This window comes from Camelus ferus, chromosome 23 (genome assembly GCF_009834535.1).
Source record: "Camelus ferus isolate YT-003-E chromosome 23, BCGSAC_Cfer_1.0, whole genome shotgun sequence".
In the NCBI taxonomy this organism is placed as follows: Eukaryota; Metazoa; Chordata; class Mammalia; order Artiodactyla; family Camelidae; genus Camelus; species Camelus ferus.
In genome coordinates this window covers 3607279-3625774 of record NC_045718.1, presented here as the reverse complement: position 1 = coordinate 3625774, position 18496 = coordinate 3607279, and the positions used below count along the sequence as shown (strand labels likewise).

General features: G+C 38.4%; 1 protein-coding gene across 1 annotated transcript in view; it reads right to left on the bottom strand.

Annotated features, from left to right (window-relative positions):
• The window catches only part of USH2A (usherin), a 640561-nt gene that overhangs the window by 104126 nt on the left and 517939 nt on the right, over positions 1-18496 (bottom strand). Inside the window, exons 55-57 of the mRNA XM_032466772.1 lie at positions 10196-10303; positions 3279-3462; positions 1999-2156 (exon numbers count right to left, since the gene is read on the bottom strand). Coding sequence (XP_032322663.1) covers positions 1999-2156; positions 3279-3462; positions 10196-10303 — 450 coding nt within the window. The remainder of the gene's footprint in view (positions 1-1998; positions 2157-3278; positions 3463-10195; positions 10304-18496) is intronic.

Genomic DNA, 18496 nt, shown 5'->3' with positions numbered 1-18496 from the left:
CAATGTATGCTGATTATATAATAATACAAATTATCTCATTTAATCTTTACAACAACCCTTATATGTAGGTACTGGCATTATGCCCATTTTACAGAAGGGGATAACTGAGATTCAGAAACATTGACTTATTTAATGTCAGCTAATAGGTGGCATCAGTGGGCCTGGTTTTCTCATTCATCTTATTTTGGTTGTCTTAAAAGAAGGATGTTTTCAAATCCTTATCAGGTGTGAAGCCTTCAGAGTAGCAATGGCAATTTATATGTGTAATAATGTGAAAATGACAGGTAATTTGATAAGCCATGGAACTTCCTGGTCACTTGGCTAGGAAATCATCAACATTGCTTATCACCCTGGACCAACTGCCTTTACTGTTCTTTGAGAATCTGGATGGTGGAAGATTTGGGACTGAATCTGAGAAGTGTCCAGCCAACAGGCTGAATCTGGTCTCAGGCTGGCTCCATTCTGCCTCATTTTGCTTTGTGGTGTAAAAACACCACAGCACTATAAAAATGCCAAGGAGAAATATGCTAAAAGGTTGCAAGATAGCAATTCTATTCCATGAAGGTAGAAATCAATTCCACGAAAGGATATGTAAGTTTGTGTATTTTCCGCAGCAGGAGATTTGTGTTTTCCTCCACTGAAATTAAGAGCAGAGTCCAAGAATATCTATGCTTCTAAAACTGAGGCAAGACTTATAGCTGTTTATGACATATTCTGGCACTACTGATTATTCTTCACATTTTGTTTAATTTAATATTATTTCATATTCATTTTAAGACAAAGGTGGGTAGAATCATTTATATTTAATATCATAGAGCAACTTAAGTTTTTCTTTGCTTATAAAGCTCTTGAGAGATTTTTCTCCTGTGAATTTGACCAAAAAGACACCTTTGTCTTAGATTATGACATCAGAAAGATGTTGGTTCATGAGAATTTAAGTTTTATACATTTGGCCTTTATGTTATCTTTATGATTATACTACCAGTTTTGACTGACATAAGTGTTCAATTCAATGAATAATAAGTCTTTGTTATTTATTTTGTGGAATGGATCTTTGAAAGCCAAAATGGCTATTACCTAATTATTTTCAATTCCATGTCAAAATGTGGCTAAATTTATTCTTATGGGGGCATCAGGGGTTTGTTTTAATTTCATGTTTCAATGCCATGTTAAGACTAGATATTAAGAATAAAATCATATACCTTTGGAGTGCAATTTAACAACCTTAATCAGTTTTCAATTTTGTTGAACAAAACCTTCCTACTTCCTTAGGTTAAAAGACAGAGCATGCAAACTTTACTCTAATTCTTAATCCACAGTGTTACTGCAATCAGAATTTTACCTAAGAATGATTATTATTTTCAAAGTTTAAAAATTCACTAAGCCACAAAAGCCACCCATTAGTGACTGAATGGTTTGATGGAGGTGATACAACTTAGGCAAAACTCAGCTACTATACTGGTCACAACTCAAGGCACACGGGTGGAGTGGTCAATTATCTTTCTCAACTCCCCACTCACTGCTGTAATACAATGTCAAAGATTCAGTCTAGGGAATCTTGTTGATACCTCATCAAAAGTCACACCATGTAGTGCAATGCCAACGATTCAATCTAGAAATGAATGTTCAAGGTAACTCAGACTTCTGTGACTTACCTTGGATGTATACGAATAAGAAGAGAGATTTTAGGCTCAGGTGCTTGGAAGAAAGTATTGCTTTGATAGAAAAGTATGTATCTATGTATCTATATATCTTTGTCTAAACACCTACATCTGTATGTGTCCATAAGGCTGTACATAAATGTGGTTTGGTTTATTCTGTTTATATTTATCTAGGAGACAGATTATGTCTCTCTGATTTACTAAATTCACATTTCCATCCTTATATTCAATTAATTTCCTCTAAAATATTTTACAGACACACACACACACACACACACACACACACACACACACACACACACAGACACACACACACACACAGGTTTTCTTTCTTTACCTGGTGGGGTCCAAGCTACAAATATGGAATAAGGCCCAACTGCTGTGACATTATATGGAGGCTGGATTTCTTCTGGAGTCCACGTAGGTGTATGAACAATGTACCCATCACTAGCACTGCTGCCACCTCCAGTTGTGGCTTCCAACTTATAAATGTATCTATATCAAAAAAATAACACAGGGAACTATAGTCAATACCTTGTAATAGTCTATAATGAAAAAGAATATGAAAAGGAAAAATATATTTCTCTCTCTATATATAATTGAACCACTATGCTGTACACCAGAAACTAACACAACATTGTAAATTGACTATACTTCAATGAAAAATAAATAAAAATAAAAATACAAAATAACAAATTAAAAAGAAGACAGAATTGTGCTAAGGCAATGCACAGGAGAAGTGACCAATGATTGATGGCTTTTCCCCCTATTGCTTGGTCCTAAATTTGTGACAAGTTGCAAATTCTTTGCTCCTTGTCCAGAAATTTACCATAGACCTGTAGTTTTTCTAGTACAGGGAACATTCTCACCAGGCCATCACTATTTCTGCCCCTCTCCCATTTTATTTTTAACCCTCGAATAATTCATTGCTTTTCTTCAAGATTTCAGAAAAGTCTTGAAGTGTGCTGGTGGCTTGTGGAAGATTCAAATTAATCGTCTCCGTTTTTAAATGGGTTAGAGTTCAGGGAAATATGTTTAGAGAAAGATGTTTCTAAATTGATCTGCTACTCTCTACAATAAAACTAAATTGATCTCTACTCTCTGCAATAAAACATCTGTTGATCTAAGATATATTTTATCTCTGCTGAGTAATGAATGGGAATGAATTGCAAATATGTGGAACTTTTTCCCCTTAAACCACTCATGTCTCTATATAGTGTAGCAAGCAGAGAAAACATAGTAACAGAAGAAAAGGTCATTGATGTAAAACAAACCTCTTTAAATCTCTTTTCTTGCTGATTTAGGGATCCATGCTTTTGAAGATAGTTTGATAATTCAAAAACTGTAATGCTTTATGTATTTTATATACTTAAACATTCTCATGTCAGATAGATTATTTATTTACATTTCTAAGGAATTTCTTGTCTTCTGAAGACTATATAATGAGCTAGCACTTGGGTCTTCAGCATCTTTAAGTGATCTCATCATCTATGAAATGACTAATAAATGAGATTAAATAACCAATTAATATTGTTTCAGTTGGAGATGGACTCTTTCTCAACCCTGAAAAATCTAAAAATTCTCACTGTATGACTGGTAAGTTTTCTTTTAGTTCACCTGCTGTTGGACTCCAGGTTTTTATCCGTGAAATTCTGCTCCTCACTGCCACCCAGGAAAACCAAGGTTCCGTTACGACTCAACTGATACTGAGAAATGAGACCATTGGGCTTTTCTGGCGGACTCCAATATAATTCCACTGTCGTAGGATTGATGATAACATGTCGAGGTGTCACCCAAACTCCTGGCAGAAGCAACACAATGAAGTTTTACTGTTAGGGTTAAATAAACACCTTATCAAAAGTCACATCATCATCTCACATACTATGATATTTTTATCTATTGATAAAAAAAAAAACCTCCTGGTGAGCAGCAAAAAACATTTATTTGCTTTGGAGGTGAAATACAGAATTGGGTATAAATGTATTTTTCAAATATTTTAATTATTATTATTTTTTTTTTGAATTGCTTTTAGAGAGTGAATGTCAGATGAGTGCTGGATAATTTCTCTATCTTGACTGCTACTCTGAGTGCAATCAAGGCCTGGGAGACTCTCCAGGGATTTTCAACTTTGATGCCCATTTACTTGGAATCATATCATAATCTAGCCTTTGTCTGAATTCTCAAGTTCAACGGACAAGCACACTTTGCCTCTGCCTCTCGGACACTTGCTGCTGTGGTTCCTCTTAACCTTCCTCTCTGGCTACTCCTCCCAGCCTCATTTCCTGGCTTCTCTTCCCTTCCTGGACATCAAAACGACGTCGTGCCTCGGAGAACTAGGCTCTCTCATCTCCCGCCTCTTTCCTCTTACCCTTTCCTCTCCTCTTCTTTTCCAACACTCTCTTGTAGATAATCCCCATTTAGTCTCTTTTAAACCTTGTCTATACGTTGAACACTGCCCAATGCATATCTCTATACTAAACCTCTCTCCTGAGCTTCAGACTCACGCGTCCCGCTCTCTGCTTGTCTACTGCCATTTGGATGAATAATTACACATCAAAAACTTCAAATGTCCAAAACAGAACTCTTGGTTTTCTGGTCTGTAATCTATTTGTCTCTCAATCTCACCCAGCTGTTCATTTTCTTAGGCAAAACACACACACACAAATTACCCTTGAGGCTCTTACTTCTCTCACCCGTAAGTGTAACCTACCATCACGTGCTGTGTATCTTCACCTCTCCTGATCCAAACTACATCTCTTGCTCATAAACTTCTGTGATGGCCTCTGAACTAGTGTCCATATTTTAAATCTTTAAATCTCTATTTCATTGTAAACTTTACAAAAGCATATAAAGTATATGTAAGCCAGTATAATCTTCACAAAATATACAACCCTTTTGAAATTATCCATATAGTAGACTCCCAGTTCCTTATGATAACCTATATGTGGTCCTACATTTTTCTGGCTCTGGTCTACCTGGCACCTTTCTCTCCATCATTGACAAAGCTCCAGCCACATCAGACTCCTTTCCAGCATCAGAATGCTTCAAGTTCTTTTCCAGCTCAGCTTTTTCACTTCCATTCCCCTGCCTAGAACACTTTTGTTTCTGACACCATGACATTTGCGCATTTTATTCTCCTAGCTCAGTGACCTGTGTAAATACCACCTTCTTAGGAAGGTCTTGTTTAACCACCCTTCCCTGACTATAACTTTCACCCAGTCTAAAGGGATCCCAACCTAGTTCCTCTCAATCATATGCCCTTTTCTATTTCCTCATAACATCATAACATCTTTCTTTGACAGCATCATTATTTTTATGTTACGACTGTGTGGTCTACTTCTTTCTCCTGCTTTAATACAAAGTTAGCTACATGAGGGCAGGGGTCTACTCTGTGTTATTAGTCAACGTATCTTTATGTATAGCACAATGCCTAATAAATACTGAATGAATAAATTTATTGTAAATATGTATCCTGCAAACTACTATGTTAAGTACTCTATGGAATCGAATGTAACTAAGACATGGCTCATTCTTACAAGGAGCTTATACCCTCTGTATAAAAGGAAAAATGTAGACGCAAACAACTGTAATTCAGGGTCAAACATTCAAGTCCTCTCATAGATGTACAGATACACTGATGGAGAACCCAGCAATGAGAAAGACCAATCCTACCATCTTGTACATTGTCCTCTGGCCATGATCTGAACAGACACTGTAACTCTCTTTTTCAGCTTTTAAAACCTCATTTCAATATTAGGTTCCCCGTAATCAATAGTTTTTGGTTGGTTGTATCTCCTGTGTAAGTTACTCAGTAAAGGGTAAGATGTCAACAATTTTATATGGAAAAAATTTCAGGACATTCAAATGCAATTTATTGAGTAACATTCTGAAAGAGGCACAATAGATTTAAAAATAGCTCAGACTTAATGATTTTCTAAGAACAATTTACTCCCAAGAAGAAAGAAAATAGTTCATTTTGTTCTGAAAGTTCACTCTATGTTAGGTACTTGGACAAATCCACAAATCATAGTATACGTTTTATGCCTGGATCTCTCTGCCAACAACTGTTCCATGACTCAACTGATTAGAGGTCTGATTTAAACATGATATTAATTTGTTGATTTAAGAGATAAAGCATAAAGCTTTAGTCCTGCAGTCTTGTCTTTCTCACCTTGAAGGATGTATTAAAAACCACCAAGGTGCTACAAAGGCTATGGCTTAGCTTCCATTTTGAATCAGTCAATGCAGCTGTGGATGCAGAGGCATTAATGAAATAAAATGAAGCAACATTTTGGGGTTGCCTTATGTTCTAAATAAAAGTTGAGTTTTACATTTATATAAGCTGGTGAAAGCTCTGTTCATGTTGTTAATGAACTTGTGCCCATTCATTTGATTTATAAGAAGAAACTGGAATGTCTAAAAACTCATTAGTGCTTACTTGCAAAATGATATGGAGACACTGTTATCTTGGCAGCTGCAAAAAAATCTTCGATAGAATAAGACTACCTTTGGTGAGATGTCTTAATAAGTTCCAAGTGAAGAATCTACATCCTTCTCTGAGCCTGAGCCTCAGGTGGCATCAGAAAACCTGTTCTACATAATGAATGGGCAGAACTGAGGCAGCTCAAGGGAAGGAGATGGATGGTCCTGAGGGAAATTATCTAGAAGTGGGGCAGGGAGCATGTACACTAGCTGAGAGGTACAACAGGGAAAGGTCAGAAGCAAACCTTGGTTGGTCCCTTGACATAATAGCTACAAAAAAAAAAAAAAAAAAAAAAAAAAAAAAAAGAACACATTCACTGGATTTGTTTTAACTTTGTCTTCAGTGCCACGCATTATTCCCCACTTTTCATGTCCCTACAAATCTTTATTCCAAGTCAAAAATTGCAACATGTTTTTGTGGATTGGCTTTCCCTTGAAAACTAGTGAAGGGAACCAGTTTTGTATTGGCTGATGTCAGGAATGCATTGACTTCTGGACTACTGATTATTTGTTAATTTGTTGATTCAATGTTCTACCCAATTTTGTCATTTTTCTGTGTTGGGCACTGTGGGTGGAGGGATAAAGACATATAGTCTTTACCCTTCAAGGAACCTATGGTATCATGGTCAATAAAAATGGGTAAATAACAACTTACAGCCCAGCTTGATAAATGCTCTAAGAAAAGGAAACAGAGTGCGTTATTGGAGCACTTAGGAAGGGTACCCAACACAGGCTGCGAGTGAGACGGGAATGGATGGGAAGGGGAGGGGATCTGAGATTTGCAGAGTGGGAGACATCTGGGCCAAATTTTGAAAACCATGAGAGCTAACTGAGTGAGGATGTAGGGAAGGGCATTCAGGCTGAGGGAATCCCACACGAAGTCCCAGAGATAAGGAAAGCGTGGCAGAAGTACAAGGACCTCGGCGTGACTGCATTACACGGCATGTGGCAAAGACCAAAAGGCCTGACAGACTAGCAGAAGTTAAAACTCGGGGGGTCTACTTTGCTTTTCTAAGAAGATGTGACTTTTTTTTTTTCCTCCTGGAAGGAAATGGGATTTTGGGGGGTGACTAATGTGAGATATGACTATTTTGGCAAAAGGAGATAAAGAACCGGGATGGGGGTATGAGAAAGAGGAGAAATGGCGAGAGGCAGGGAGGCTAGTTAGGAGAATCTGGAGAAATTACAGGCATCTGAACTAAGATAATACCAGAAGGGATGGAAAGAAAGAACAAAGTTTTAAAAATCCTTAGGATTTAAAACTAATAAAATTTTATGAACATTTCATACTATCAACTAAGGAAAAGAGAAGCATTAAGAATGCCACTTCAGGGGTTTAGATGATTAAATGGATGATGGTACTTGAGAGAGGGAAAGAGAAGAAGAGCGAGTTAGGGAGCGGGAGGGAGGTCTTCGGTGCTGAAATACTGAGGCTGAGGTATTGGTAAAACACCTACATATAAACAACTAGCAGACTGGTAGATACACTGGCCTTAAATCTGAGTGTAGCCTTTGGGAAAGCTCTAGAAATTGGGAGCGCTCAGCCTTCATGAGGAATTCCAGCCAGTGGTGGAGAATTCCACGGGAGACTGTGGAGTTACGAGGGCAAGGAGCAGAGGAAGAGTCTGAAGGAACAGCAGCAGTTAGAAGAAGGGAAGAAGATGGGGAACCTGAGGAAGACTGGTCTTTTCCTGCAGCTTTTTTCATATGATCAACGCTGCAGGAAAGCATGGCTGCAATTTTGCATGACTGAATTCTAAAAGGAATGAATGAGAGCGTCCTGGCCTGGTGGTAATTCTGAAAACAGCAATAACCCATTTCAAGCTCTTCCCACGGTTTGGCTATGGGTGCACCATGCTCCAGGGGGATAAAATTGCAGACAATTAGCTTTAACTTATCAGTGAGGTCGTAATCAGCTTTAACTTTCTTTTTAATTCCTACTGAAAATGAAATAAATGAGAAGAGCTCAGGGTGGCGATGAACAAATGCTTCTTTGAATTCCCTCCACCTTCAAACTGTCTAATTCACTCAGCTAGGCCTTTTAAAATTAGTTATATTTGGGTTATTAATTTAAAATGATATAATATGTTTATTTCCACTTCAGCAAAACAATAGAACTTAGTGTTACTGCCAGTTTGTCCCCTTACAACCCCCAAGTTAAGCACTCAGACTCCATTTATTCCTCAAACAAGTTATTCACAACTGGCACTTACACAGCCAGAAAATGGATTCTAAATCCACGTCTGTTCTGCCGTGGAAAGCCCATTTAGTTTACTGTTTCTTTGCACAGTTATTTGTGTTAAAGGAAAGGTGCATAAAGTTAAAAAAAGAAATCAAGTAAAACATTTCTCATCTCACTCTCCCCTGCATTATTGAAAGCTATAATTTTTAAGTCGTGAAATCTGAACTCTTTTAAGAAATACTGTTTTTGGAAAAAGTGAGACTATAGAGGCATATTTTCTAAGAATTTAAACACATGGATTGGATGAGTAAACTGGAGAGACCCTGTTATTTTATCCGGCTTGAGTTTCAGCCAAAACCGGTTGATAGATCCTTTAGAAATTATCCATTATCATCAAAGTATCCATTTGATAGTTTACCTTTCCAAAAAATCTACTGCTGGTTTCTTCCTTTCAAAGGAACACTAAGCTTTTTGACATGAAACATTCTTTATATAGAAAACATCATTAGTGAATTCCTGGTGAGGAGCCATATGCCCCATATGTGGAATTTTCCATTTTATTCCCCATTTACTGGTAGGAAGTTCAGGTCTAATATTCTGAGGTACAACAACCCCCTTCATTAGAAGAGTAATGGACAAGCAGTCCAGGACTCTCCGATGTTAATTAACATTATATTTCCATTCAGAAACTTATTTAAGCCTCTGTTTCCACACACAGAAAACAGGCAGGTAATAAAGATTAACAAAATAATTAGTTGATCACTAGCAAACTTCTGAGCATATTTTATCCAAAAAGTGAATGGTAACTACCCATCCCAGTTTCCAACTGATGGGTAACCAGTGTTATCAGTTGGGTGTGTATGCTTCCAGAATCTTTCCTGTGCATTAATTTATTTATCTATAGAAATGAATATTGCTTCCTATGTGTTTTTTATCTGTAAAATGCCATCCATGAACGTAGTTCTATAACTTCTACTTTATATGTACAGATCTCCTCATTCCTTTCAATGGATGCATGGAATTCCATAGCGTGAATACACCTAAATTTATTTAGCAGTTCCCCCATTTAGACATTTAGATTGCTTCCAGTATTTTGCCATTAAAGAAACAACAGCAAAACAATGTTTCAAGAAGCATCCGGATACATGCCTCCTTGTGCAATTGTGGAAGGGTTACTTTCTGGCATAGACACAGAAAGAGAAACTATGTCATGGGGAACCAATGTTTTAAATTCAGTAGATGTTGCCAATTTGCCTTCCAAGGTGATGGTCCCACTTTACATGCCCTCAAGCTGTGTTTGATGGTATATCTCCTCCCGCTGTTCATTTCAAAAATCCTTATTCCTCGTGGTCCATCTCAGAAGTCATCTGCTCCATAAAATCTTTCTTGGTGTCCATGATGGACTCCCTCCTTAGAGTAACCTGAGCATTCTGTTCATTTGCCCTTCCCTAACATCATCTTTAAGATTCTCTCTCTTCATATCGACTTGGTAACTTGTCCTATCACTTCTGCTTGATGGGAAGTTCTTCAGGACAGTGAATATTTTAATCAGCTTCAGCAGGGAGCATGGTGCTTGTTATATTTTAGCTGCCCTGAAAGTATTTAAATTTTTTTGAGGAATTTCAGATCCAAGTATATAATAATTTTTTTCCCATGGGAAACCACATGTAAAAGTTTAAGGAATTGAAAGCAAACTGCCTTGGGAGGCTTATAGTTTAACCAAACTTGAAAAATGGGAACTTAGAATATTATTTTATTTTGGACCTTTAAGACTTTATTCCTTCTTCCTTGTTTGTTATGAAAGAGTTTAGAGTTCACATCAAAATACTGTATGAAAACTTCTCCCCAATCAGGGGTATTTTTTAATTACCTTGAGGGGCTGCCTGCAGTGTCTGACCTAGAAAAGGCTCACTCGATGTGCACCCAGCAGATGTACAAGCTGCAAGTGTGAAGCTGTAGTTGGTGTATGGCTGGAGACCTAGAAAGAGCAAACAAGAAATAGAGTACATCTTGAGAGGATTATTTATTATCAGTTAAGCACCAGAGGTAACATGCAGAGTTGTAGATGTGATATCCAAAAATTTTAAGAGCAGAAAGCACTCTCTCATGGAGATAGGAACTTTATAAGCAGCTCAGTATTGCTGGAAATTTCATTTATCACTGATGAAAGAAAAAACTCTCAGCCTCAGAAGAGATCTTAAAATTCATGTAATCCATCCACCCATCTTTGCCTTGATTGCCCTGTGCCAGGTGTCACTGAAGAGGCTCTCCTGCCTAGGTGACCGGAGTATTCCATCGCCCAAACAGCCCGTCCCGTCTCTAGAGTTTTTATTTGGTTTCAAAGTCCTTCCTTCTATTGTGGTGAACTCCTTCTATTACTTCCACCCATAGGGACTTCTAGAACAAATCTCATTTCTTTTCCACATGACAGTTCTTCAAATATTTGAAGACAGTTATCAACTCCCCCCTGAGTCTTGTCATCTCCAGGCTAAGCATCCCAGTTTCTGCAACTGCTTATGTGAACAGGGGCATAAAAAACAAAAAAGAAGGTTAGATTCAACATTTTAAGCTTATATTCAGCTCATATTAACACCAACTAACTTTTTTTTAAATAACTTATCATTTCTTCATCACACGTGTCCACACTGCACCAGCTCACACTTACTTTGGCAGTTTTTTGGGGGTGAAGTTGCTTTTGTCTTTACACGTAGATTAAACATACTTTGATGTGGGGATAGTGCTTACTGCATCTTTTGTATTCGGAACATGATACAGCATAGTAATTGCTCAGTAAGTTCTCAGGGGGGGAAATGGCAATCCACTTGCAACAGAAGTTACATGTCATTAGACTACATGGCTCCATGGCCAGGGACCTTGGACCTTACTTAGCTTCACTGTGTGCCTTGATCTACTGATCTGTAAAACGGGAGTCCTCACATCTAACTTCTAAGGCTGCTGGAAAGATGAGATGGGTCACTAAGAGAAGTACTTGATTTTAGCAGAAGCAACCTTAAGATTCAGCAGCACTCAGCAAGAAGTATATGGAGGCTAATATTTTTTGCCTTGATTCTTGGGAAAATTCAAAACTTAACATTTTTAAAAAAATAGAACTTGGTCTCTATGTCAAATAATTTGGCCAAGTTATAACATGGATCCAATAATTATTATACTTATTTTTCATGAGTTTTGAACTACATTGTCACGTTTTTGTTCTTTTGGTGTGGTGACTCTTCCCAGAGACAGTCATGTGTCACTCTGTCACTTTATGCAGATCTGCTCAAATGCTACATTTTAAAAGATTCTGACCACTCTATCTACATATGACAACCAGCACTTTGTATCACCTCAAATTACTTTCTTCTTTCATAGCCTTCAACATTATCTGATGTTTTATTATACTTCCATTTTATTTATGTCTCCCCTTATATGATGTAAGCTCTAAAAGAGCAAGGACTTTGTTTTGCCCACAACTGTATCCTTTGACTAGTGACAGGCACAAAGTAGGTGCTTGTTAAGTGAATGAACAAATTAATTAACTTGGAGCAGTAGTCTGGGTTCTCTGCGAAAGCCGTCATGTTCTGTAGCTGGAGCTGCTCCAGGATTCAGCTTCAAAGCTCTTTGTATTCCCTTATCAATTTAATGATAAGATATGGATACTTATTTGATTATAATCTTCTATTTGGTTGCTATGGAGGATTTACATAATTTTGATATTTACCTGATTTAGAGATGAGGACTATGATGAAAGATCTAAGCCACATCCAAGCCTTGTATGTTTGATAAAAGCTTATGGGAAAAATGCTAAAGATTATAAAATATAGAGCTCAAGAGAAAATGGAAGGAAATACCCAAGGATGAAGGTCAGGGACTGCAGTGGCTGATTTAGCCTGACAACACCCCTTCCTTTATTTCCATTCTGAAAAAGGGGGTCTTGATCCTTGCAACACCATTTTACCTGAGTATCTTACTTTCTCACTTAGAATGTAAGCCCTTTGAGAGTAAGGATGGTATTGCTGAGTGGTTTTTTTTTTATTATTATTATTTCATAATAGTGCCCATTTGACGTGTTCAAGGTTTGTTAAGTATTGTTTAAGGAAGACCAAGGCACAAAAGTACACAATTAAGGTAGCAGGGCTATCATCCTATGATGTCCATGTATCCATCACAAGTGTAATTTGACCAAACAGATCCTTCCTCAAAATTCCACAGGGATTTCTGCCCAGAGCAACTACTTCATTGAGTAGGAGATTCTTCTCTAGTTGCAGAATATTGTTAAAACATAACAATATTAATATAATTTATGAACAATAAATATTTTCTAGATTTTCTTCCTGAATACCAGACTGAAGTATGGCTAGTAAAAGTGAAGAAATACTTGATTTTTCTCTGGAATATTCTACCTCTCTCCTTAAAAAAAAAAACAACCCTCAATTCTGTTCTTCATTTGTGTTCTGGCTGATCTGGTTTCAGACTTCTGAAGGACCTTTGAGGATGGGTCTTAGGAAAAGAAGAGAAAGCATCATCACAGAGATGCACTAAGATTGATCAGAAGACTGAGGGTATTCACAGTGAGGACAGTAGCTAAAAAGATAATTTAGTGTATATAAAAACAGAAAGTGTCTTTTCTTTACAAAATGTTTCTGAAGGGGGTTGAGTGCCATCCATTTTGTACATAGCCTAGAACACTAGAAGTCAGCTGTCTGGAGATGGTGTAACAGCAGAGCAGCTAGCCTTTTAGGAATTTTTGATAGACTCGGGAGAGTGTGCCAAAGGAGTTTGTTACAGGTGTTTAAACTGGGTGGTGTGAGCTGGTCTAGCAGAGGATGAGGCCTGACCTAGTGGAGGAATGTGTATTTCTTGAAGTACAGGAGTACTAGATTTAAGGGTAGTGGGCAGGGTGTCGAACTGAGAGTTGAGTAGAAAGCCTTGATCAAGAAATTCGAAGTTGATCATACTAAGTTAAGTAAGTCAGACAAAGACAAACATCATATGATACCACATATACGTGGAAGCTAAAAAAAAAAATGACATAAATGAACATATTTACAAAACAGAAATAGACTCACAGACAATAGAAAAACTTATGGTTATCAAAGGGGAAAGGGATGGGGAGAAATAACTTAGGAATTTGGGATTAACACATACATACTACTGTACATAAAATAGATAAACAACAAAGACCTATTGTATAGCACAGGCAACTATATTCAATATCTTGTAATAAGCTATAATAGAAAAGAATCTGAAAAAGAATATAAAACATATATATATATGTGCATAACTGAATCATTATGCTGTACACCTGAAACATTGTAAATCAAGTATAGTTCAATAAAAAAAAATAAATGAAAAAAAAGAAGTCAGAAGAGTTTAAAGACATCACTGAATCAAAAGCAGTGGATATAGTGAACTGGGAAAAAGAGGCAAGGATTGAAGCACAAGAAAGATGAGAGAGGGAGGAATGAGACCTTGAGTGAAGGAGCGGGGAAGATGGACTTAATCTAACTTGTGGGCAGTTTATCCCCCAGAGCTGTGTCCACCTCTGCAATGAGGGCATCTGGCCAATTTGAAGAGCCATATGGAGCAAGGGTAGAAATACTCAGATTTACTCGACTGGCATTTGCAGCTCATGTCATGTAACTGCATCTGCGATATTTACCTACCAGCGTCCATTCACACTTCTTTTAATAACAGAACTCAAATTTTCCTTGGAGAAACCAGTCTTTGGTCACTGTCAGGCCTTGTGCTTTGTTTAGAGTTGACTCCACCTGGATTGAAAAGTGTACATATGGTCCAGGCTTGGACACAGCTCCATATACCCTTTGCAACGTTAGAGGGTCAGAATTAAATATGTGACCTCATTCAGGCCAATGAAAGCTAGACCTTGAACTAGAACTTCCATTTTTACCACTGGTAGTTCCTTTTTTTCCCCCCACCACGTAAAGCTTGAGAATGGAGGAGAGCTCAGAGATAAAAAGAAATTGGGTCCTGGAAACATCATTTGGTAGTCCTGAGTGAGCCATGCCTAAAATCTACACCTGACTTTTTAGTTTCATGAACCAATAAACACCCATTTGTTAAGACTGTTTGAATAGAGTTTTCTGTAACTTGCAAGAAATAGAGTTCTAAATGATATTACTATTATAATTGCTAATAATGTAACATGCCTATACACAGGTTTGGAATCTTGTATGTTACCCATGGGGACCATAAGCAGCTGTTCTTACCCTGTCCTAGGTGATCCGCCTTCATACAAGCTAGAAAGAGTTCCAAGATTACGGGAGAGAGAATTAGCAACAACATGAACAGGTCTGTTGAAAAGGGGAAGAGATTTCACCTTGGATATTCCCGCCTCACAGGTAGGAAAACAGGCTCAGAGACCCAAACAGTCACACCGTGAACGAGCGGGTGGGCTGGGGAAGGGACAAGCCCTGGCTTTCAACACCAAGCCCTGTGCTCTCACCATCCCATAAGAGCTACAGGCAAACACACTGAAATTTTCAAAGACTGCCTTCCCTCTGAAGATTAAACATCACCTGAATGATGTAAAAACGGTGGAAACCATTGCAGTTGTTCTTAAAGTGAAAGGAAGATATTGAAAGGATTTCATTCAAATAGCAAGTCTCTACAAAAACTATAAAGAAAAACAAAACCCCAAACTTGGGTTTTTATTATTCCAGTTTTTCCTTCTCTTTTCACTGAACTCTATATATTAAGTATATTTTATGAGAAACACAGTTAATTTCAAGGAGGTTGATAACTCAATTGCATAAAGAACATACCAGCTAAAGTTTACTGAACACTTACTATGTGCTGACCTTCTTCTGTGCACACCCTGGACAGGAACACATTTAAAGCCCTCCCCAGCTCCCAGGGGAACTGCTATTCTCTGCTCAGGTAATAGGGGCCAAGGCATAGAGAGTTGGAGGAACTCACTTGTAATCACAGAGACAAGGAAGAATGAGCTTGGGATACAAATCTGGGCAGCTGGGCTGAGAAACGTGGCCCAGAGCAACTGGACCGGTCGTCGGAGGCTTCTAAGGAAAATGGTGACATAGGTATCTCAAAGCCCAGTGACACTCCCAGTAACATAAAAATATCCACGTGGGACCATATATTTAAGTATTTTCATTTTGAATATGACCACAATTTATGAACGGAGGCAGTACAGCAGAGTTGTTAGGAGAGGAGAGCCTGAAGTCAGACTCTCTGGGTCCAATCCTTATTTACTAGCCACACCATGGTCCTGCATTCTGACCTTTAGGTATCTATGGGTTTCCGTATCTGTAAACTGTGGGGACGGGAGTGTAGATTGCTCAACTGGACCACAGGCTAACTTGAGGGGAGGCAATATCTGAATCCATCATTTTCTATATTCTATTTCTTAGGTCTTGTCTTTTTCACACTACTGGAGAACTGGATTAATAACAGGTTTGGTTCAAATAGTCTGTGAGGAAAGCACCGACTGCTGTGAGGCATAGATGATTTACATGAACCGGATGACCTTTGGTAGATATGACTCTGTAAAACTCACTAAGATCAACACATTTCAACTGGAATTTGCTGTCATTTTAAGAAAGACCCCCATTGGTGGTCCTTAAAAGGAGCTATATATGAAATATTAGCAACAGGCAATGAAAAGGGCACACCAATTGAAAACCACTCATGAATTGATCAGGATGAGAAGAGGGAAATAAAGAGGTGTCTCCAAGGAACTGTTCTGACTGTAACTTAATTCTGAAGCCGAAGAGTAGAAGGAGAAAAGAAAACATCATTCAAGCGCGCAGCATTGAGTTAAGAGTAAGGAAAGCAGCTGTAGAGCAGAGAAAGACAAATGCGTGGAGGAAAGCCAAGTATTTAACATTTCAGCGTGGTGGAGATCACTGTGGCTGCAAATTACCTGAATTTCCCTACAGGGGATCGTGCTCTCTTTTAAAGGAAAGAGGCATTCTCTAACCGTGCTCATTACAATCACACTTCCAAGTAACGTTACTTTCAAGAGTAAATACATGCTCAAGAGGGATGGCAAAAAGTCTGCCTATGCATCATAAAAATATGATTTGGAAAACAAAACCCATACTTATGTAAGCTACACTGCATGTACTCTATAAAGAACAACTTGTTTCTAATTTTTAACTTCCAGATAGTCAGGAAAAGGCATTTTGCCCATTATAATTTCAGCCAGCCAGGGCTACTTCAAAGCATTCATTCAGGTACTCTAGAACATCATCTGTTAATTATTTTCTAAGCAATTACCAAATAATCCTAAAGAATATGTAATTTCACAAGTTCCTCATTCAACTTGGTTAAGTTCAAGTGCTAAGAGGCCTGAGTTACTTCAAAAAGTTTTTGTTAAGTGGTTATCAAGTACTGTACGCCCTCTGGGCAAGTTACATTATCTGGCACAAGTGCACCCAAACTGGATGTCTGCCCTGGCCCAGCTGAACCAGACATCTAGTCTTGCTGCTGAAGAGACCTCTCTTTTGTCCCCACCTGCCTGGGATCTCACTAAGTGATCCCCTCCAGGGCATCCAGGAACTTCCAGCATCCACCAGCAACGTTGGAGGTGAGGAATAGAACCACATCAGGGTTCTACTTTAGATTAATCTGATTCTATGTGAAAATCTGGATGTTCAAAACTGATACACCAAGGCACCATGGAATCACTTCGGAGACATCTAAGGTGCATTTAAATTATGATTTGTCTTACAAAATCTGACTGAGAAATATTTCAGGAGCTCACATGCCGGAGTCCCCTTTTCCTGATAGTACCATCCATCATGGTCTCAGTGGCTCCCCATCCTGCAGAGCCAAGCCAATTCCTCACCTCTTTGAGAGCAGCCATTGGCACTGTCCATTTCTTGTATCAACGCTTTGACGTATGGGTTCAGTTGACATCTCACATGAACTGGACATCAAAACATCAAAACAAAGGGGCTCTTGCATTTGCAAATGCCAGTGAAACAACTTGGCTTTCAGGTCTGACTGCTACAAGCTTACTCACATTCTTGATTCTGTATTTTATGTGAAATTCTAGACCACAGATTAGGCTTCTCTCCCCAGTGTCACAGTGGCTCGATTCATCCCAAGAAGCACTTCCTGGATGAGTCACTTCTCCAACAGACTCTCTTTCCAAGTACATTAAGGCTATTATTAAGATAGTCCAAGGAAAGACCCTTGCTTTTGATTTTTGTAACACTATCTTGACAAATATTTTCCTTCTCTGCAGTTTGGTGTTGCACTAGACCGAAGCCTCTTATCCTACATTTTCAAGCAGAATCTTCTTCTCCAGAAACAAAGTGTGGCCTTAGGTGGCACCAAAGTGTGATGCTGCTCAAATGCTCTGCAACAAGGGCACACGTCTCAGGGAAGGATGGATTTGGCTAGACCCACTGGGACTAAAAGAAGTAGAGGTTGCCCTGGCAAAGTACCTTGGAATACCTGGGATTCTGGGGGATTTTTTTTCCCTTTATATATTGGTGTCTAGGCAGCCATTGCATGTAATTCTTTGGCTATAATATTATATATATAATAATGGTAAAAGAAAGGAAGAAATAGTGGTTGAAACTGTGCTTTTTTTTTTTTTTTGCAAGTGTTCAGGCCCAAAGTCTTCCTCAGAATTTGCAAAATGAAAATAAAATGAATTCTCATCTCTACTTTCACAGGTCTGATGCTTGGTGGTCAGAGGTCAGGTCGTAGGTGGGGGAAATGCAGCTCAGAGTATCACACACACACACACAAGACAGAGGCTCCTGAAGTTGTTTTTGAAGAAACAATGGCCATCCTAGTTTTTGCGTGATCTGTTTCAGTTAAAGAATTATCCTGCCAATAAATCCAGATTGCTGGAGACCTGGGCTGGCTACAAGGGCAGGCAAACTGTGCAGTCACTCCAGCTCCCATGCTTGGAATGGTCCAGTGCTTGAGCCAATTTTCACCATCTTGAAATTCTTAATGATTTTTGAACAAGGGTCCCAACACTTTCATTCTGCACTGGGCCCTGCAAATGACACAGTCCATTCTGCCTGCGATTTATGTATGTATGTATGTATGTATGTATGTATGTATGTATGCATGCATGCATGCATTTTAAGTTTTACTTATTTTTTAATTTGAGGAGGAGGTAACTTAGGTTTTCAAATTTGTTTTTAATGGAGGTACTGAGGATTGAACG